This window comes from Lagopus muta, chromosome 1, assembly GCF_023343835.1.
Source record: "Lagopus muta isolate bLagMut1 chromosome 1, bLagMut1 primary, whole genome shotgun sequence".
Lineage (NCBI taxonomy): Eukaryota > Metazoa > Chordata > Aves > Galliformes > Phasianidae > Lagopus > Lagopus muta.
The window spans coordinates 22,460,259-22,482,877 of NC_064433.1; the positions used below are offsets into that span (position 1 = coordinate 22,460,259).

Here is a 22,619-nt window from a genome sequence, read left to right on the forward strand (position 1 = left end):
TGAAAGCTGCAGTGCTTACTCATCATGTACAATCATGGGTCCATCACGGTTGGACGTCTCCTCTTTGATGATGCTGATCAGTTCAAAGGTTTTGCTAATAGGACTATCAGGATTTGGCCATTTTGGACACTGAAAATGCCTCACTTCGAGTACATAGTCATCCTACAAGAGTGAAAAAAGCATAAATCAGTTGGTGAAAGATAGTTTTCTTATTCTTGCCTCTATTCCAGTCTCGTTCATGACTCCACATACAGAATCCCACCACTATGGTCGTGCCCTATTCAATGTCACCAAATTACCTGCAGAGTTTGCTCACTCCATGGATTTTTCAAAGCCATGGAATTTTAGCACTCATTTACCAAAAGGAAATGTCACAAAATATAGGTATTACCTTTTATCAAACCAAATCCCGAGTTACAATTTTATAGCAGTGTTACCTGTGTAGCTTCTAAAATAAAGTCTTGGATTATGAGCTTTTCCTCATTAGACAGACACTTGTGTTCTTCAGCAATCATAGTAACTTTGAAAGTCTCACAGTTTATAGGCTCGTCTTTGTTTGGCCAGTACACAAATTCATCTTCAGCCTCAAGGAAAAGAATGAAAAGAAAGGAAATGATTAAATGATTCTTGAAATGATGACTTCCTCCTCTCAACTATGATTTGCTGAGATAAGGATCTCCAGACTTGGATTTTGCGCTCAGTACGATATTACTACTTTTAAAATTGGATTTTACAAAATCCAAGATATTGTCTCATAACCTGCATATTTAAAAATGTTAAAATTACTAAAATTCATATGTAAAACCACAGCCATCGGCCATCAATCTTACCATATTCTGGCTATCAGGGAGCATGACTATTAGCTGGGCATTATGGTCCCATATCATTCTCCAGAAATCCTTGATAGTGTGTAGCAAGGGATGCTGGGTAATAATGAATTCATTGCTTTGATAGTAACCCTGAAATACAAAACCATAGGAGTCAGAATTGACACTCAACTCTTCACACTTAAAGGAAGGTTTTTTCTGGATAGAAATAGAAGTCTAGAAAATAAATTCTAGAGATGTGCTTCCTTTGGCTTCCTACAAATATCAGAAGAAAAAAACGTTCATCACAGTATTTTCCATGTGAAAAGATTAAAATCAATTACACTGAAATGATTTAAAATCAATTACAATGAAATGATTTATAAAACTGAGTAATTTAAATAAGAAAATAGAAAAGAAATCAGTAGATACTGGAAAAGCCAACTCAGAATGAAAATGCATCAGCTCAGTTGCACACGCTAATTGTTCTACATTAGTCAGGCTTCTAATGTTGCTGGCAACATGAAACAAATAAAAAAAATATTTGGAACATTCACAAAAATCCCAAGCAGTGCCTTAATCTGTATGGATGTTAGACCAACTGGTTACCACAAAAGCTAACTGCTTTGCACTCTCTGCAGAGAGACATTTCCTATCTCCTTCCTGAATATCCAGGGAGCATTTACTCCTCCCTCTCAGTTACTGAAGGGGAAAAGAGTTGAAGGAAACCCAGAGAACCAAGAGATAATGAAAAGCTGTTGAGTTATGCTGCCTTGGACTGTGCCAACTGCAACAGCTGGCGTAAAGCCTCTGGCAAGATGAGCAGGCAGGAAGGTAAACCACAGTATAGCCAATAAAAGCTAACTTGTTTGTTAATGCTTCTAGTTAATCTCAAAATATTCTTCTATATTCAGATTTACTAATTCTTAAAATTATGATGGGATTTCTCATTCCACTGGTAGTCAGAACGCAATGCACTTAGTTGAACTTAGTTGAATAGCAATAATAATAATACACTCCTGGGGAAGTAACTCTTTCTAGGAAAGAGTGAATAATGGAAGAAAGGAGCTTTCCAACTCAGTACTGTGTCTCTACAACGTGGGTACTTGGCAACTTTGGAAATACCTATAGAATGGGATGCTATTTTCAGCAGCACAGTTAACTGACTTACCATAATATAGGAAGCATTGATGTAGTCTGTACCTTCACCAGACAGTGATGAGATACCCACTCTAGATCTTTCCACTGTAAAAAAAAAGTTATGAATTAGCATGCATGTTGTATTGCCTGTATTGCATGTATTTTTGTATTACAGTAATTATTCCAAATGTCTCACAGAATGATAACAAAACTAGACTCCATCTATCAGGATGAAGTGTTATTCAGACATCTATTCAATTGTTGCATGTGTTGTATTTGGACAAACCATTTCTTCATTAAAAGTACTTTACAAAACATTGTTCCATACCAATGCAGGCATCTTCAGATCTCACTAATGAAATGTTAAAGGTTTGGCACACACTGTTCATAAACATTTTTCCACCTAGAGAAACCAATTTGAACAAGCTTACCAGGAATGATGGATGAAGTTCGATTCTTTTCCCTGTTACACTGTTTGAGTGCAGTTGAATAATCACACTGCTGTGTGTTAGACTGGCTCAGTAACTGAAACAATGAAGTTAAAAAATCAGGTCACTGTGCAAAAGCCATTATTCCATCAGCTGCATTAAATAGAGGGATGCACATATTAACTTCAGAATCTAGTTATCTGGCTAAACTACTTAGCAAATTACCAGAATCTTTTCTCTTCACTTTTCTTTTTTCCCCACTGGATTAAAGGTGCCAACATGCTTACAGAAATGCCTCTTCAAATTGCTCCCACATCCAGACCCCCTACTTCTTGTTGCCACTCCATTGTCATTTCTGTTTTGCCTGCATATAACATTAAATAATTCTGGCAAACAGTAAACGACCACACAAAAAAGTGGGCACTGTTACACAGCCAGTGCTGGCCCTGATGTGAGGCAGCCTGAGGCACACTGGTGATGAGCTTCCTAGTTTTGTCTTGAAACCTGTGAAGCATATAGGACTGATACGGAAGTCTCATTGTCTTGCTTGTTTCAACTAATAGCATTCAAACAGACAAAACACCAAAATATTCATTTACTGCCTGCTGAAGTACTCCCATTTTCAAGCCATAGCTTTACATTGAGGGGAATATGTTGCCTGACCCATATAGACCACACCATTTTTACCAGAATAGGGATCTTCATGCAAAGATGTGGTTAGATTTTCCAAAATCTCCTTACTGGCCTGCTCCTCATACTCTAATTTTTAGAAAAAAAATCTGAAGTGCATGCAAATAACTTTTATGTTCTAACTGGCTACGTGAATTTGCCAACATGCTCCAAATTTAGGCTTTACAGTTAATTATAGATATGACAAGCTAATGAATATTGTGCTGATACACCTACTTTGAAGTCACTGACGCTCACAATTACCAAGCTTGTTATGTGACTGCCTCAGCTCACCTTGAATTGCTTCTCCAGCCGGGTCTTTCCTGTCGGTCCAGGTATCAAGAGTGCATTAACATAGGCGTGAATATGAGTCTCAAGGACTTCTGTTTCTTTACTGAGAATTGCTTCAACCAGTGCATCGTGAATGAAGATGTATTGCTCCTACAAAAATGAAAGCAAGCGCATAAGTGCCAATTATGCTCAGATTCCCCTGGACATCTCTTGCTGAGCTGACGTGTCTGACATGGTTGGCATTTCTTCACAGCTTGCTGCTGCAGGGCAGTCTGCTCAAAAGGGGTCCTTCGCAGTGAAAGCTGTTCCTCTCCAGGGGCAGTACACATTTACAAGTGATATTGAACTACACACAAGGTATATACGGTACAGTGCCAAATCCCCACCACCTGCGAAACGTTACATTCACATATACGTTCGTGTTTAACTCAATAAAGTAAAAAATGCAAGCATCGCCTGAAGTCAAATTTTCAAGTCAGCTTGTTATGTGGCTCTCCCTCTCATTGTTACAATAAAGCAATCACTCCCAGTTCCTACTGCTATCTTCTATTTTCTCTCTCTCGTCCTTTGGAAGAAGTGCCCATGCTGCTGTTGATTACCTTTTTTTTTTTTTTGCTATTGAAAGGCACTGGGGAATCTAAACACCTGTTCCTGAAACCTGAAATAGACTTCGAAAAGCCCTGCTGTTGCCCTTACTGTTTTCTTCTCATCTTTCACTATTCTATATATAATATTCAGTTTAAATCAGCCATAGATCATCTTTGGTTGAAACAACTTTCTTCCAACTTATTACTGTTCAATTGTTTGGTCACATTTAGTAAAGATCTGAGCATGTGAAAATGGTGTTTCCTTTAAAAATCCACAACAAAAATGCATGCCCTGCCAAGAAAGTGCTGCAGTGGGAAGCATGATTTATGCAGGTCTTCTTGCTTCTGAGTCCTCCCTAATAAACTGGCAAGGCCTTACAGATAGGTCATTTCTAAGTGCATTGCACCAAGTGAGCCTACAGTATGGCACTATAAAAATAAGGGAAGTGAAGGGGACAGTCCAGTCTGCCGACTGTCTGCCTGTCTGTCTGGCAGTGCCAAAATGAAGACTGTATTCACAGAAATGTGAAAATTGCTAAGTCTCATTAAACAGATATTTGTCTTACCTCAGTCTGCACCAAATAGTTCCTTTGGGTACGTATGTGTTTTAAGAATCCAAATATGTTGACTGTCCCCTCATGCTGAATTTGCTGCAGCATGCTGTCTAACACTATGTAAGTGCCTGTCCTTCCAACACCAGCGCTATAAAACAAAAAAACATTCTTGAGCCTGCAGTACAACAGTCATGGAAAGAATTGTTTCTTATAAATAGCTTTTTCAACAAATCAGTCTATAGGGAAGCTTTGGCTCTACAGATTTTATTATTGCGTGATTATATTACTTTGCTGAAGCACCAAGGCCAGTAATGAAGAAAAATCTTCCCAACTCATCTTTTTCTTTGTGAGGAAATGGATCTAAGGGTCATTTTCTTGAATGACGTTTACAGCATCAATTGAAAAAGAACAATGTGGTTTCCTGCAGGTCAACAGTTTTCAGCCTTTTGATACTCCTTAGGATATTTTGTCAATTATACCTACAAAGTATGGCATATGACAGCATTTGGGCACAGTCAATGTGCTCAAGCTCTTCTATGTCGAAATGTATACCACTTTAAAGGGAAAGCTGCATTATGCCACCTGTTACAGATGCTGCCTGAGGACCTTTCAAAGACACTGATCTGAGGGAAATCCTTGAAAGTGGTAGAGTCACTGAAGGTACATCCATAGAAAAAAAAGTTAGTACTCTTCAGATGTGGCCAACAGGGCAAGCAGCGGTTGAGTCCCTCCTGACAGAGGGGAGATGCAGAAGAAAAGGTTCATCAAATGTTAGGAACTCTGACTCATTTAACATAACAATGGCTGTATTGTTGTGGTGGGTTGTTTTTTTTTCTGGGTCAGGAGTACTAAGTCAAAAGGTCTTCTTTTTGTTTTGTTTTCTTGTCACACATAGGAATTAGGCAATTGCAATTCCCCTCTCAGTGATGTAGAGCTGTTACATGTATTGGTACACGGCAGCAACACGTGCTGGGCATGCATGGCAGCTTGCAGGCAGATGAAAGCCCAGTCCATATGTTCTAACTCAGTCACCCTATTTATTCCTCAGAAACAGCACAAAGCATGGGTGGCATGAGCTCTGTTTGCTGTAAAAAAACTGCCTAAATAAGCATTGTATAAAATTGAAAGGCTCAGGTTATCAACAAACTGGTAGACACACCAAAAAATATAAGGATTACCAGACACCATCGCTATTTGTTATGAAAGAGAAAACATGAAAAGTACCAAAACACAAAAATATCTAAGTAAGGTTTCATGTAGTTCCTCACATGTGTGCTCCACACAGCCTGTAAAATAAGTAGAAGTTAAATTTCTAACACAATTCTCCTTTGGAATGCCATAGTTGCTGGTAACAGGTGAACTCAAAGTTGTACAGAATTGCCTACAGACAGAGGTGAATTATACCTGGGACCCAATGGAGATGTCTGAATGAAGCCACACCACTGACCCCTGTTCACTTCTAAAAAACACAGTGCTATTGATTTATAATTTACTGCTGATCTCTCAGCCTGGCACAGATCTCAGCCTTGGTATTTTGGGGAAACCCTTGTTTTGAACTCCTTGAGAACAGACAGGATGCAGACAGCAACAGAACAACCAAAATGTAGAATTTTCATTTTCTAAGCTAAAAAGATATTTTAGTCACATTAGATCATCCCAGAAATAAAATATCTTCATTTTCAGCATTTGTGAGGTGACTTTACCTGTTGGCTTCCTCAGAGTCAGCTCCAGAAGGACAGAATTCATGAGGAGGTTCTCTTTCCAAATGTTCCATCAAAGGTGAGGTACTACAGTGGAAAACCAGAACCTGCTTATATATTTTACAATAACCCGGTCCTCCACGGGCATTGTGAAGTCATTCCAGGCCCTACAAGCCCTTTTAAAGCACTGTTCCCTGGGCTGCCCAGTTCAGTGAGTGCTGACAGAACACCTGCCTGCACGCTGCGGCACATGCAGACCTCACACCACTCCCCAGAGTGTTCCTCCATTGCAAATGACTGCTAGAGAGCAGAGCAGTGTTAACAGCAGCAGAGTTGTAGTTCAGCCAGGAAGAGTGTGAGTCTTGTTTTGTGTACAGAGCTCCTCTTAGGGTTACAGAGTATCCCTGCACCAAAGAATGCACGAGCCAAACACATCCTAAGAATATATATTGGCGGAAAGGAAGCAATTACTGCTTTACACATATCTGATATGCTCATAGCAATCAAAACAGTGGTAAAGAAATGTGCTAAAAAGTAAAAAAGGAAAGTATTTTTGCAAAAAAAATAAAAAAAAAGAGAATGTAGTGCAGAGCAGCGTGATCTTGTTTACAGCCATTATGGAGGCGTATAGAAATTGTACAGAGAGTTGATTAGTTGGCCTTACCAAGACAGAAGTACCAGCTAAGAAATTAATCTTCTTCCATCAGGACTTGTTAAGTGTGAGAGTGAAATTATGCTTAACCCACCACTGAAAAATTCTTTTTTTGTCTGCAGAACAAAAGTGGAGTGAACCTTACGGCGGTAAAAGCACACCTGCAATGAACCACAACCGGCCCCACAGCATGGCGCTTGGCATGCGATGCCTTCCGCACGAAGGTGAGCACGGGCAGCGTGTACTCTGGAACACCCATGTCAGGCCACTGGGTATAATGGTACTGAGTTACTACACGTCCACTAGACCTCCCTTTCTGGGAACCCTGCAACAGAAAGATAATTCCATACAGAAGCAGCTCACGTTGCAAAGACAAGTCTTTGTAATTCTACTTATGTATTAGATGTTTCCTGAAAACTATCTCTATTTAGTTAACACACCAAAGTACTACCTAGCTCTGAATATTCCATTGCTCAAGGGGAATAGCAAGGACCAGCATTTCCGTCTCATCAATTTGTTCATTGAATGGAAAAAATGAACTGTCACTCACCGTCCCTTAGAAAGACACAGTGAAGGCTGAGAACACTGAAAAGGTAACAAATTACAACTGCTATTAGTATTCACCAAATTATCTGCCACTCATATTCTCTGCCAGATGGGTAGAAAGGATATGATTCATTTCACGCAGAGTTAATGATATTATAGTTATATATATATGATAGTTATAGGGGAAGTAAGCTCATTTGGGATGCTTTTCTAAGCCCATTGCTTCATTGGCAACTCAAAGATGGTGTTACCTCATCCAAACCAAGTCATCTTATCCAAAGCAAGTTATCTTATCTGAAGAGAGATTCCTAAAACAGCTGGGAAAACTACTTGACAATAGATGCTGTGTGTTATTCATTAATTGTACAGGGAGGCTGAGGGACTAGACATTTAAGATTTAGGTGGCTGAAATGAAATCACAGAATCACACAGAATCACAGAATCACCTGGGTTGGAAGGGACCTCAAGGATCATGTAGTTCCAACCCCCTTGCCTAGCAGGGCCACCAAACATACACATTTAGATCAGGTTGCCCAGGACCCCGTCCAACCTGGCCTTAAACACGTCCAAGGACGGGGCATCCACAACCTCCCTGGGCAGCCCGTTCCAGGGCCTAACCACTCTCCTAGTAAAGAACTTCCCCCTAACATCCAACCTAAATCTTCCCTCCTTCAACTTGGATCCATTTCCCCTAGTCCTGCTGTTGTCAGCCCTTTTGAAGAGTTTACTCCCCTCCTGGGTGTAGGTTCCCTTCAGGTATTGATAGGCTGCAATGAGGTCACCCCGCAGCCTTCTCTTCTCCAGGCTGAACAAGCCCAACTCCCTCAGCCTGTCCTCATAGAGGAGGTGCTCCAGCCCCCTGATCATCTTAGTCACCCTCCTCTGGACCCTTTCCAAAATCTCTATGTCAATAAGATTTAAAATAATAAGTTTTAAAATAAATAAGTTTTAAAAACTTCCCTCAAAGTAGGCAAATCCTTTTGTAGCCATTCCCTTTTGCCCAAATTATATTTCCAGGATGCCATTGCTGAGCATGCTGTTTCTGATTTCAGTAAGGCAAGGTTTGGATTCATCTGTTTTGTAGACAAGTAAAACTTACTTTCTTAAAAAGGAAAATTGATAGCTGAGGTTGATGATTTAATTCAAACCACATTTTCTACTACCTGATCTCATTCTGAAAATTTGTCCTCCTGCTCACCAGGCAAAGTCCACGTTGGCTCTCCAGTGTGAGATCACATCCTTCTCTGATGGTCATACACTACATTAGAACTACAGGCCAGTACCTCACAGTACCACAGAATGGCTGAAGATGGAAGAGACCTCTGGACATCATCTCCAAATCCTGCTCAGACAAGAACATTCAGAGCAGGTTGCCCAGGATCACATCCAGATGGCTTCTGAAGATCTCCAAGGAGGAGCCTCAATGACCTCTGGGCAACCTGTGCCAATGCTCTGTCACCTGCACAGTAAAGAAGTGCTTCCTGATGTCTAGATGGAACTGCTTGTGTTACAATTTGTGCCCACTGCCTCTTGTCCTGTCCCTTGGTACCACTGAAAAGAGCCTGGCTCCATCCTCTTTACATCCTCCCTTCAGGTATTTATACAAGCTGATGAAATCCCACTGAGCCTTCTCTTCTTCAGGCTGAACAGTCCCAGCTCTCTCAGCCTCTCCTCACAGACTCTTCCCAGTGTGTTCACACTGAGAATTGGACCATCACTACAGGTAAGACCTCATCAGTGCTGAATAGAGGGGAAGGATCACCTCTGTGGATGTGTTAGAGATACTTTGCCTAAAACAGCCAAAAATATCACTAGCTTTTTTAGCAACAAGGGCTCATTGCTGACTCATGTACAACTTGGTCTCTTTTATGTTACGCTGCCTGCCCCCTCAACTCAACTCCTCAGGTGCAGGCCTCTGCCTTTCTTCTTGTTGAACTTCATGAGATTTTTTGTCAACCCTCCTCTCCAGCCTGTCAAAGTCCTTCTGGATGGCTGCACAGCCCACTGGTGAGTCAGCCATTCCCTTTAGTTTCATGTCATCTGCAAATCTGCAAATTTAATGAGAATGTACTCTACCCCATCATCCAGATCATTAACGAAGGTGCTAAACACGACTGGACTCAGTATTGACCTCACTCATTACTGGCATCCAACTAAACTTTGTACCACTATCTCCTCCATTAGCTGAACTCATCTCTGAAGTATCTGGACAAGTATCTTGGCTGCCTGAGACCTACAGGATTCAGTTTTACCTAAACAAAAGAAAACATCCAACAACTTCCTTGAAAATACTATGAGAAAATTTTACGACTTCTTTTTGCCTAACCTACATTTTCATGACGTCACAAACCTTTTTGATCTTTGTGTTTCTAAGAGTAAAATTCCTCACAGTGTAATAGGCAAGTACATGGACACTCTTCTGAGTAACCAAGAAGTTCCCATATTCTTCACTACCTTCAGCAGGCCAGTACTGGTCACACTTTCTCTGTTAGAAATCAAAGGAGAAGTAGAGAAAGAAAGAAAAATGTCAAACAATCAAGATTCAAACACTGAAATTTATGAGCACAGCCCACCACAAAAACATGCAGGAACTCCCAATATACCACACATATAATAAACATAATGCTCAAAAGAGAAAAAAATTAGGTGCATTTCTTTTGTGTTGTTGAGTTCTGACTATGCAAAGATGGTATTTATACTTCAAAAACCAGAGAAGTTTAAATCATATTTATCAGAGCAAAAGTACTCTTATACTGCGGAGCTTGCCATAGTACAGGCACTATAAAATCTAAAGACAATAACAGATAATCCATAGAAATAGGAATACATTCAAGTTAGTAGTGTCATATGTGCCTTTTGGTTGATTCATAGCATGGGTAGATAAAAGTGAGCATGTGTGTGTGACAGGAATATATAATACAGAGCTGTGATGCCCGGTCCTCCTTCTCTAGAAGTACTAGAACATACATGTTTACAGTGTGGTGTTGTATATAAAGTGCTAGTAACTCAGCACAGCCCTTTATCTGCATCTACAGTACCTGTACCCTTTGTTAGATGCTTAGTCAGTCACATGAGAAGAACTTGAATGCATTTTAGGCATCTCTGTCAGTATGCGGTAAAAGTAATACAGTGTCTCTTCATTTCACACGTGCATTGCACATGCGTACTCCCATCATGCAACATCCTCTGATAGGAGCTGACTTGGATAGACGTGCATTTGGTCCTACACTTGGAGAGGATCCCATGGGAGATTAACAGGGAGATGCCAATAAGTGTAATGAAAAATTCTCATGAACTATAGCCTTCTCCTTTCCAGAGTCAAAAGAACAGAGTGGAACACAGCCCAAAGCTCATGCTATGGCCGCTCCAGAAAATAAGGCTTTTTTCAATAGAAGACAGTTGTTTTTTTTTCCTTTTCTTTTCTTTTCTTTTCTTTTCTTTTCTTTTCTTTTCTTTTCTTTTCTTTTCTTTTCTTTTCTTTTCTTTTCTTTTCTTTTCTTTTCTTTTCTTTTCTTTTCTTTTCTTTTCTTTTCTTTTCTTTTCTTTTCTTTTCTTTTCTTTTCTTTTCTTTTCTTTTCTTTTCTTCTCTTTCCTTCCCTTCCCTTCCCTTCCCTTCCCTTCCCTTCCCTTCCCTTCCCTTCCCTTCCCTTCCCTTCCCTTCCCTTCCCTTCCCTTCCCTTCCCTTCCCTTCCCTTCCCTTCCCTTCCCTTCCCTTCCCTTCCCTTCCCTTCCCTTCCCTTCCCTTCCCTTCCCTTCCCTTCCCTTCCCTTCCCTTCCCTTCCCTTCCCTTCCCTTCCCTTCCCTTCCCTTCCCTTCCCTTCCCTTCCCTTCCCTTCCCTTTCTTTTTTTTTTTTTTTTTTTTTTTTGTCATTAGAACATTCCTTTCAAAACCTCAGTTGTTTGCAATTGAGTTTAAATGCTTTCTTTATACTCATCTTTATACTTCCATACTTCCATAACCAACCCTAGTACAAGCAACTACTGCAAACTATTTTTTTGCTCAAAAATGTCTAAAACACATTTCTGAAAGAGAGAAAGGAGCCTGCTAGAGGTAGATCTATCAACATCAGAGAGAGAAATAATGGACAAAAGTACTCATACCCTTCCTTTCTCAAGGAGATTAGTTATCATCACAATAACTTCTACGTTATGTTCCCATATCATTCTCCAGAAATCTTCTGCTGTTGATTTTAGTGGCCCTTGAGCTGCAATGTAGGCTTTTGGCTTGTTGTAGCCCTAAATTGAAATGTAACAAATGACACTTGTCAAATCACAGTCCCCAAGCAAAAGGAGGTTGGGAGGAGTACATGACATTTCATTTATCTATTTTTAAAGAATCTCAAAAGCTTTAAAGTACTTTTGAATTTATAACTATCAAAATCACAGAAAGCCTGCGGTACCAGATGACATCTGAATGCAACTGTTATGTCAATGTTTATCATTCCGACAAATGGGATATATATTCAAGTGCCCATGTTCTAGCAGAATGTTGACATGATAGTGATTATGAGACATCTGTTATGACAGTGGTTTAAGAAATGAATCAAGATCATTCGCATGTAAATTACTGGGTAATGAAAACTGAAGAAATGATATCTCAATGAGGCTCGCAGCCAACTGGCATCTTCCCCTTGTGAGATTATCTCAGACAGAAGAATTAACCACTTACCAAAAATACATAAAAGAATAAACATTCAGATGTGAAATGTTTCTGAAATGACTCTGATGTGTTTGAACATTTTTTAGTTTCATAAAGCTCTTCACTAAGCTACAGCTGCTGCAACATCAAGATGGGTTTGAGAAAGAAATGGGCTTTACCTCTAATCGCATTTTAAGTTTATACATTTAACTTAGATAATTAAAGTGTTATGGTATTTTTTAATATTGTGATTTTTTAAACTTATATCTGTTCACCTCCATACACCGCAATTCACAGAACAGGCTGATTGGTGGATGAGCTGTCAGACAGAAAAAGGGCACTTACATCAACATAGTTGGCATTAATGTAATCAGTCAGTTTTCCATCCTTCTCTGCAAGCTGTGCTAGTTTAACCCTGGTATGATCATCTGTAGTAAGACAAGGGAGAAAACAACCAAATTTTCTTCCCAGAATCACAGAATCACAGAATCACCAAAATTGGAAAAGACCTCCAGTCCAACTGTCCACCTATCACCAATACCATAATCTTTCTGTAGGAAATCTTTTTTTAAAATACCAAAATATATTTTTATAATATATATGAATAATAAAGTGACATCACATATGTAAACATCCTGTGCTTAGCCAGGAATCAGATTAAAAATTCTAGATAAAAGAAAAATAAGTTAAAGAATCTAAGGACTAGTGTATTTGGAAATTCCAAAATTTATTTCAGAAGTAAATTGAAACATATTTGTAAGAAAGGAAGAAACATGATTAATTTTCCATAGAAAAATGCATTTTTGAAGTCCTTGGAAACAGAACACGTTCAAGTGACAAAAAGCTCTTGTGAAAAACAATCCTACTGAAAAGGAATTAAAAGCTGAAAGTATAATGTGATCTTACACTAACTGTGCAATATAATACAGTGGTGAAATATAAAGTAAAACTAAAATTAAAAATCAGGTATCCAGTTGTGTGGGAATGTACCCATTGTACAGTGACAGTGAAGGGAAGCCTATTCAGCACTCCTGTGCATCAGCCTGGCTGCCCTAAGGGTCCCAAACAATTACATGCACTAGTATTTAAGCAATTCATTGCAAATTAAGGAGTGCAGAGCTTGGAAACTGGAGAGCAATGGGAACCTGGAGAGTTGGTCATCTGATGAGACTCAGCTCTGGTTATTTAGGCAGCAAGTGACTAAATCACTTGTGAGCAAAAACTTTCTGAAGTTTCCATTCGTTAGATGGACTAGAGGCCTGATTCAGTCACACATGGCAATTTTTGTTCTTTGAGCTAAGAATTATAGCAGAATCTGCTCTGTCCTTTGGGTTGGCATCCTTTGCATCCTTTGCATGGTCAGGTACCAAAACAAAGTGTCAGAGGAAAAAAAAAGACTTTCCTTTTTATAGGGGTGTCTTCAGCCAGGTGGAATTGGATTTCTTGCAGCTGGTGCAGAGCTCACATTGCCTCTTGCCAAACGGGCTATGTCTTTTTTTTTTTCTATAAAGCTTTGGTGTCACTGAATGTATTTATTTAGGGCCTTGTTATCAGGAGTTGAAATGCTATACAGAATTAAGCCACTGTAGGGAATGAGTCCTTTGGGACTGTTAATGTGAGCCTAGACAATGTCCCGAGAGACAATTATGTCATAGGAAAGAGCCTGGTGTCCCTTCCCTTAATTTGACTGATGTCTCAACCACTCCTGGAATAGTACAGAACAATGCCTGCAAAACAGTCAAGTGATGGGAGGGGGCCTGCTGTCAGTCCCTTTGGTTTGGCTGGTGTCTGGTGCCTCAAACAATCCTGAAACTGGGCCAACTACAACTATTAATAGGATCTAGGGGAGACTGTCCCTTCTCCTTTTTCTTTGATGCTATATATAAATAAGAGCTGGGGGGGGGGGGGGGGGGGGGGGGGGGGGGATGGGCAGTCCCTCTTTTTTGCTGTTGCTCCCACTTCTCGCTGCTGCTGCTCCCCTTTTCTTTGTTGCATGCCACGTGCATCACAACATCCCAGTGCAGGCCTGGCACTGGATCTAGAACTGCTGATCTATTAGTTTTCACACTGCTTGCTAGATTTGCTCTCTGGCAGTCATGTGCAATGGAGGAACACTCTGCTGATCCTTTCCCCCTTCAGATTTCTTCTCTTTATCTTTTGCTCTTTCTCTTAAAGTTGGTAACTCAAGGTTTACTTGAATTTTCTATAAAACCATGCAGCTTAGGTAGATGTAATTGTGGGAGGGCCAACTCATATAGGATATCTGATTTATAGAAATCTCCTATTGAAGTTGATGTTTTTTTCTCTTATGCACAGACCTTGAGTGTTCTTTCACCTTCATTTATCCAGGGGGACAGCCACCAAAATGATCAAGAGCCAGGGGTGATGGCTTCACATAGAGATGAACAAAGCAGAATAGATGTATTTTCAGAGAAGACAACTCTGAGATACCGAAGCAAAGCAATGTAAAAACTAATAGATCAGCTAATGAAGCTGATCTACTATATTGTGGTTGGGAAAAATACAACATAAAATAGTAAATTTATATTTCCATATGTCAGTAAATATATCCAGAGATTATGAAGCTCCTGAGAGGAAAAATCATTACTATTGCAAATCAAAGATGGATTAATTTTGGCAATCAAAACACAGCTTCTTTGGCTTTGTAATGATATTATACTGGAATCTTCCAACTCCCCTTGGGTCATCAAAGAAGAAATGAACATGTCCTGCTAACGAGTGCTTATCAAAGCAGTAGGATGTCAGAGGACTAACTGGAAGTGAAATATGATATTCATGATACTCCTCTCTGGGCATTTTGCTGAACAGTATCCGGAGTTTTCAATGTAGAGGTATTTTTTCCTCCTCTGGTAACATACATAAATCTATAATTGACTATAATTGTTTCTTAAACAAAGCTTCAAGTTTACTTACAAGCAACAATGTTTATGTATCGATTCTTATTCTTGTTGTCAGGGTGATTAGAGCTGTCTGACGTAATACCTAGATCTACAGTACAGCTCTGGATTTCCTGAAAAAATAAAGTGCATCATACTTAAATAAGTACTAAGGTAAATAAAATGTCTTAAAATACAGTCAGTCATCATGAAAAAACCACAACCTTCTACCCAATTAGCTATAATATTTTACAACTACTTCATTGCTAGAAAAATATGCAGTGAAATAATTCCTTACCTGATAAAACTCTTTCAGTGTCTAATGAGGGAATGAATGCAAAAAAAGTAAAAAAAATCAAATTCCATGGCACAGAACAAATGGATAAAAGTGTTTATATAAGTTACAATTATTATATGGAAAACAATTATGGTCATGCATTATCATTATCACCATAATATCAACAGAGCTTAAAAGAGTCAAGAGACAATTTTATTAAGATATGGGCATCTGTTTTCCTATCTTTAGCTTTAACGTTAGACCTTACTCCAGTGAAAGATTATATATATGAGAAACATCACTGACTGTAGTCAGATTATCTTTGTATTTCATTGTCCATAGGATTTCTTATTGGTCCTTTGACCACAGTAGTTTTTCCTGCAGAGCTCTTTTGCTCTCTTTCCAGTCACTCCTGAAGCTCTCACAAGCAGGGCAACTGCTCAGACACCTCACAGGATGGTATTACAGTCCTCTGTCTGACAGCAGCTTCTCAATAACCGAAAGCTTTTATGAAGATTGCCTGCAAGAAACAGGCTTCAGAAGACAGGCCCGTAGCCTATAAAACTCACTAAATTGCTATTATTCATTTCTTATCTTACTGATTACTTATCTTATTCTTATCTTACTGATTACTGATTACTTAAACTGACGAGAAACTCCAGCTTATAAGGTCCATATTGTTATGAAGGAAATAAGTAACTATGACAAAAAGTACTATAACATTTCTCATCATTTTTTAGGTTTCATTTTAATCTTAAACATTTTCACCTTCAGATATATAAATATATATATGTAAAATGGTTACCAGTCTGAAAAGTACAAATTTAGATGAGTTATTTTATAGCAATACACCTAAAAAATTGAACCAACCCCTTGCCCTGACCTCCAAATGTATTCAGACTACAGAGAAAACAGCTGTTTTCTTTATCAGTAGTAAAAAGGCCTGGACACATTCTGAGGTGGTCTGTAAATCCAAATTGGAGCTCCAAATGATAAGCAAGAACAAAAATATTTTAGATGGTGGAGACTGAGTGAGGTGCAGTGTGTTTGGTCTTCAGATTGCCACAGTAAGTGAAGATGATGAAAAATATGATTTCCTGACTGTTTTGCCTACTAATGCTACTAATGTTGAAGGAACGCTGCTACCATTGTATTTACACACAGTTTTTCCATATTTGCTCTCATTAACAACCAGTCTATCTGAAGCCCAGTCCTGTCAGTCCATATACATTCTTAAAGTAACAAATGAGCTGGGCATTATTCACACGTACTTACAAATTCAGTCCCACAATCAGATTGATACCCTGAACGTCTAATGAATTGGAATTGCTTACAAATAAGATTAGGTGAATCTAATTTTTGGTCTCTTGGGTCACAACACATTAGGTGGGGAACCCTAAGCAATACCAAGAGATTCAAAATCATTAATTTCTTTAGTTTCAATACTGGTTTTGCAGCAATAATATTAAAATTATTTTAAATTCATAGTGACCAATTAAAGAAAATTGTTTTCATCACAACTGTTTGATTTTTACTAGAGAACAAACACCTGTCAAGAGTTTTAACAGCTTAGCTTTAATTACAGTCTTTGCTTATAATGCTTGTTTTATAAGTGACTTCAGTTAGTATTTATCTATCTTTAAATGCATGCAATGCATACGAATGTGAAAATGAAGAAATATATGAAGTAGCTACATACGGTGAGAGCAACATTATGGGAACATGTTTCAAAGTTATACACCATATAAACCATTTGTTTTATGAAGTCAACTGTAAAGCTTTTACTACCACATATGAAGACTCTACATTAGCTGCCCCGTTACTCAGAAGTCTTGTCATGTGTACTCATTATTTTCCTATTTTTTTTTCTGTAAATGGAACACGTGAATGTGCGTAGCTTCTGCAAAATTCAATTGCCATTAGTAATGGAAAAGTTTCAAATCTACAGCTGTATCTGTTAAACCACATAGATTGTGTTTCATTTGCACAGATTATTCACATAGTTATTTAGCATTTTCTCACAGCTACAGCCAACCCCATTTGCATCCCAGTCTTCTTATAAATCTCTCTAGCCTTTATTCATAAACAGACCTCCCAGTACCCATTTACATGAGATTATGAATTTAGTCCCCCAGGTCAGAATTTAATACCCAGTTCTCTTTTTTTTTTTTCCCCAGGCATTCAAACTTAACATTATTTGTATGCTAAGAAAGATGGCGTCATACCTCAAATTCTTCAGAAAAACCATTACTTGCATGTAAATCTGCAACATGTTTTGGAAAATGCTTTATTGGAATTGCTCCAACATCATCTTAGGAGTGGGAAAAGACAAAAAATAGATTTATGAAGAATAAAAAGCCAGAAGAACATAGAAAGACGTTCATATGTAGGCAATCCATACAACATCCTGAAATAAAATTTTTGGTATGTACTCTGGATATACAACTACCCATAAACATAAATACACTCTCCAACATCATTAGCATTTCTAAAATCATTCTCAAACACTTACACATTTCTAAATGGTTATTCTGAGAGAAGATATGGTAAATGTCCAGCTAGGTCTTGTTCTGTCCTTAAGCCTCCAAAATTAAGGTGCTGATCTTGTCTGAAAAACATTCAGTTGACTCGACTGTGAAGTCAAGGGGAACTGGGAGGTTTAACAGTCTGCTACAAGGTACTCAAAGGGAAAGGGCAACAGCAGCACTCTGAATAATACTGGTAAAGAAAGAATGATCAGAAGGACGAGTCTGGATGCTTTGGGTTGATTAGTATTGCAATGGTTCTCTGATACAGTACATGGACTACTACCAGTGTAGTTCCAGCCCTACTAAATTAATGCAGCATTATGACAGTAATTCTGACTGATGCATATAAGCACTGGCATCAAAAGAAACAACAGATTTTCATCTTTTACTACAGAAGTGAGTATTTTCAGCAGGAATTTCCCCCCTATTCATGGCCAGAATTTTACAATTGATATAAACTTATGTCTGATCCTGGGAATCGGCTACAAATTCTCACATCAGGCTGATAATGCAAATTTAAAGATTTAAGATTTTCTGGATACACAGAAAGAAAATATTTACATTCTCAACCAACAAAAGTGACTTGTGACTAATGAGTCTAAATTTTCCATCAGGTATTTTATTTCACTACATCTCCTTTTTACTTTATACAAACACAGTTAAACACTAATATAGAGCATTAGTTAGAGATCATGTAGGAAACATTTGGGACTTTTAGTCTTTTCTTTCCTGTAAATATGCTAGGTAAACACAGCCCTCTATTCTGCTAATTACCTGTTAAATGATGCCATTATTTTAGCTGGTTTTGGCTCTGAATAAGATTTATTTATTTATTTACTGGAACATTACAAAATATGTTTATTTCACAATTTTTTAAGTTCAGCACTATTTCATATGAGAGAAAAAAACAACAACAAAAAAACATCAAAAACATTGAACAAAGATGATGTTTATGTCAACAGATGTTCAGCGTTTAAGCCACCTAATAATTTTAGCTTTTGGTTACCAAGAATCTGTTGATTTGTATGGAGATCCATCTGGTCTTCCATTTACATGAATGGATCTGCATACAAAAAGTGAATTTATCCAGTCAAGCCTAAGAGAAGCCGACCAAATGTGTAACACTATCTTCACACTTCAGAGATGCAACCTGGCATAAAGTGTTTATTCTAATGATCTGCAAACACAACACCAGAAGGTAAGGTAGATGATCTTAAGAGTGACGACAGAAAGGGAGAAAGAGATTTCAGGTTACTACTATTTTATTTCCTGGCCACTGCTAATCTCCCAGCTCAGTAACTTCTGACTCTAGGGATATATTATATTTCTAGATATCGAGTACTACTTGAAGCTCACAAAAGGTTGGTATTGTCTCCTAATATCAGCCTGTAATTCACTATTTATGCTAAATGTGCAATCTGTACTGTGAAGTGCCGGGGCATTTTCTCTGAAAAACTGCAATCTCCTATCTATGCTAATGAACTCCACAGAAGGAAAACTTAGTTTATAATAAGGTCTGTGGAGTGTAATTTCAGCCATTGTTCTAATAAAAGCTTAAGCTTAGCAGTTAGAAAATGCTCTTTCTGGTCTACATTCTTTGCCAACATTGTATGCCAGTGAGTCTTAACTGTAAAATTACACTGCTGAAACACTTGTATGATAGAAAACACAAAAACTGCTCACTTGACATCTGTTGCACCCAACACAAAACATAAACATTTTTTCTGAATGCTGGGCTTGCTTTCTTCCATACAACATTTTATGTATCCGTTAGTCATTTAAAAACACTTTCCTCTTTAAGTTAATATCAGCATTCCAAAAGTAAAACCTCAGTGTCAAAACACATATTTAAGCACTTGAATAACTGTAAGTGCAATTTTGTCTTATCACAACGGAATACACTATCTCCCTGAGGTGAGCTGGTCAGGGAAAATTGCAAGAAAATTATATAGTTATACTGCAATATAGTTAATGATAGAGAGTAAGAGCTGAAATTTCCTGTAATGATTGCCACTTGACATTCATACGTAATGACATGTTTTCTGAAATCAAGCTACATCCCCACCTATTAACCATTTAGAAAAAGGCTACCCGTCTCCTCACAATAGCAATCAACATAAGAGGCTTTTAAAGATGCCTACAATTCAGTGACAACAGAAGCCTAATATCTGGGATTTATTCAATTAAACGTTTTTACTAGTTACCTACACTAGGGCTGCTTTTGCTTCCCTTAGTCATTTCAAGAGTACCCATCCCCCCAGGTAATTGCAGTTTGTAAAAGCATTATTTGTGGAACACAATATCTTCTTCTCATGTGTGAAATGTAGTTTGGGATCTGCAAAATTAATCTATTTGACTCTAACCAGTTTGAAAGAGCAAGAAGGGCTGCACATGCTTTTCTGCCTCATCTCAAGGAAGAAAGAAATGAAAGAGCTTCTCCAAAAAAAGTAGAGTGGATATGGAAAGAGAAGATGCTGATAATACTCTTCATTTGGGCATCAGTTTTATGAGAGGTTAACAGAGAATTAATATATCCATTAGAGTTAAAGAAGACATTGTAATTGCCAGTGAAACACAAATGAGATGTATACTGGTCCTGCTGGTAAAAAGTAAAGGTCATGTTCTATACACAGATGTCAAACTCAATTAATGGAAGAAATGTGGCAGAGTACATTGCTGGTGTAATCCTCTGCTTTGTGGCAATGAACTAGAGCTGCTAAGTGTAGCTCGAGTGTGGGTGACACAGGCTAGAAGGCACAGCATCTCCCTGAGACAGCTCCGTAAGGTGAGGATATTTCTCTTCTGTGCTACCTACAGGAAAAAATATGAGCAACACTAACCTCTGCCTCTTTTGAGCGCACCTGTGTTAATTAGTACAAGTAGGTAATAATTTCTGGTTTACAGAATGTGAAGAATTCATATGGGCACATGCAAGGCAGCATCTTTCAGAAGTTAACATCAATCCACAGAACAGTTGACAAAAAATACCTGAGACTGGGAAGACTGGAGCAGGGGGAGCAGAAATCACTCGAGGTGACGTGTTATCTTCCAAATAAAAGTGAGCAGTCTGGAAACATTTCCTAGAGGAGAAGAAATGTTAATAAATATGGCAAACACAGAACATTGCCTGAAATCCTTTGGAATTCTGACATCATTTAGTTAAGAGAATCGTGGTTTTGAAAACCAGTTCTCATGGAGTGTTGAACACAACTACTGTGATAGAAATATTGCCCCAATATATTACAGATTATGCATACAGCTGAAGATACTTAATTAACTCAGGATAACATATAGTTCATGCAACTTTACCTATACCAGAGGCAGAAGACAGAGCAGACATCAGACATGGTGAAAGCTGAAAGAGGAACTCTCAGGAGATACTGTAGATGCTGCGCAGCAATTTCAAGTATAAAAAAATGCCATTGTCTTCCTTGCTTATCCAAATCTGCACACATAATTCCCTTTCATATGATTATGCTAGACTGAAGATGGAGCAGTGTATGAGATCAGCTCTGGTAATTCATCAGTAGAGCCTACTGCAGACACGGAAATGCAGTCCGAGGCAACTTGCTCTATAGCGAACAAAATGGAAGCTCTAGACTACTGTGATTGGTGCTAAACAATTTTTTAGTAATGTTATTGTCGCAACACTGAAGGACACCTTAACCAAAGAGGACTTCCTGAAGTTGAAAGAGGAAAGCACGGGAACTTATTACTCCAAGAGATGCTAGCTGTGTTGAAAAACACTCAAAGATGAATATAAATGGAATCAACCTTAGCTGTGACCCCCACTGTTATTTGTATCTGTGCTGTAATCCAGATGTGAAGATAATAATAAGAGCATCTGTTAAGAGTCCAAGCAATTCAAGGGACTAAATAACCAACGGCTTTTGTAAGTATTGAAAAGCCTCCTTAATTAAAAAATCTCCATATGATTAGAAATGCTAATAACAATCTTTACTCTGGGTCACCTAATCTATTTGAAATATTATTCAGGAATTATTAAATTTAAAAAGAAACATACACATCAGTGAAACACTAATCTCATTTTGCACTTATAAGATTCTGCTTCTTGAAAAGTGTTGGCTCAAGCTGTTGCATGACCTTTTGCTATTTTCTGTACTCACTTTAAATTCTAATTCTTTACTGCTCCTGTAAATAAATACCACCACACTGATAAACCCCTTCATATAATTGTTAAAGTCATAAAGAGGTATTGAGGCTCCTTTGAGAAACAGTGATTATGTGGTTCATAAAGACTTTGACAGACTTATTTCAATGAAGCATCTGGGAAACATGCACTTACTCATGGAACGTACTGGGAATTTTCTGTGTTCATGTACAATACAAATTCTCTTAAAACACAAGAGGAAGCAGAGAGCTACATAAAAAACAAAGTTGTGGCATGCAACATAGTTCTCATGATACACATGGCAAATTTGGAGTCTAACTAGAACCTTCTAAAGGCACATTTGTGATGTTCTCAGAAGGGCTTTTGATTTTCCGCAATACGCCTAGGGGAATACTATCCATTGTGTACCCTGCATTACTTAAAAATGGTAATTCTTGATGCACATCAAGAAAATGGAGCAGATAAACTACAGGAGGAAGGGATACCATGTAAACGACCTGGACAAGTTTGAAAAGTGGGTCCACAAGAACATAATGAGGTTCAATATTGTCAAATGCAGGGTGTTGCACTCGGGTCAGAGCAATCCCAGATATGTGTACAGATTGAGAGAAGAACTCCTGTGGGAAGGACTTGGGGGTCCAAATTCCAGTAAATAAATAAAAAGCTGCACACAGCCAGCAGTGTTTGCTTGCAGCCCAGAAGGCCAATGGTATACTGGATTGTATCCAAAGAGGGGAGACCAGCAGGGAGAGGGAGGTGATTGTCCCCCTCCA

At 38.4% G+C, this 22,619-nt stretch overlaps 1 protein-coding gene across 5 annotated transcripts in view; it reads right to left on the reverse strand.

The window, feature by feature from the left end:
• Positions 1-22,619, reverse strand: part of PTPRZ1 (protein tyrosine phosphatase receptor type Z1) — a 134,159-nt gene that overhangs the window by 2,407 nt on the left and 109,133 nt on the right. For 2 of the 5 annotated variants that reach the window (XM_048959045.1, XM_048959038.1), the window contains exons 14-27: positions 20,703-20,794; positions 17,412-17,497; positions 14,947-15,043; positions 12,358-12,440; positions 11,475-11,609; positions 9,724-9,858; positions 6,989-7,152; positions 4,488-4,623; positions 3,338-3,484; positions 2,378-2,471; positions 1,978-2,051; positions 831-959; positions 438-584; positions 20-162 (exon numbers count right to left, since the gene is read on the reverse strand). In XM_048959045.1, coding sequence (XP_048815002.1) covers positions 20-162; positions 438-584; positions 831-959; positions 1,978-2,051; positions 2,378-2,471; positions 3,338-3,484; positions 4,488-4,623; positions 6,989-7,152; positions 9,724-9,858; positions 11,475-11,609; positions 12,358-12,440; positions 14,947-15,043; positions 17,412-17,497; positions 20,703-20,794 — 1,662 coding nt within the window. Of the gene's footprint in view, positions 1-19; positions 163-437; positions 585-830; positions 960-1,977; positions 2,052-2,377; positions 2,472-3,337; positions 3,485-4,487; positions 4,624-6,178; positions 6,263-6,988; positions 7,153-9,723; positions 9,859-11,474; positions 11,610-12,357; positions 12,441-14,946; positions 15,044-15,207; positions 15,229-17,411; positions 17,498-20,702; positions 20,795-22,619 lie in introns of all 5 variants that reach the window. The other 3 variants (XM_048959017.1, XM_048959022.1, XM_048959031.1) reach the window with 3 other exon arrangements.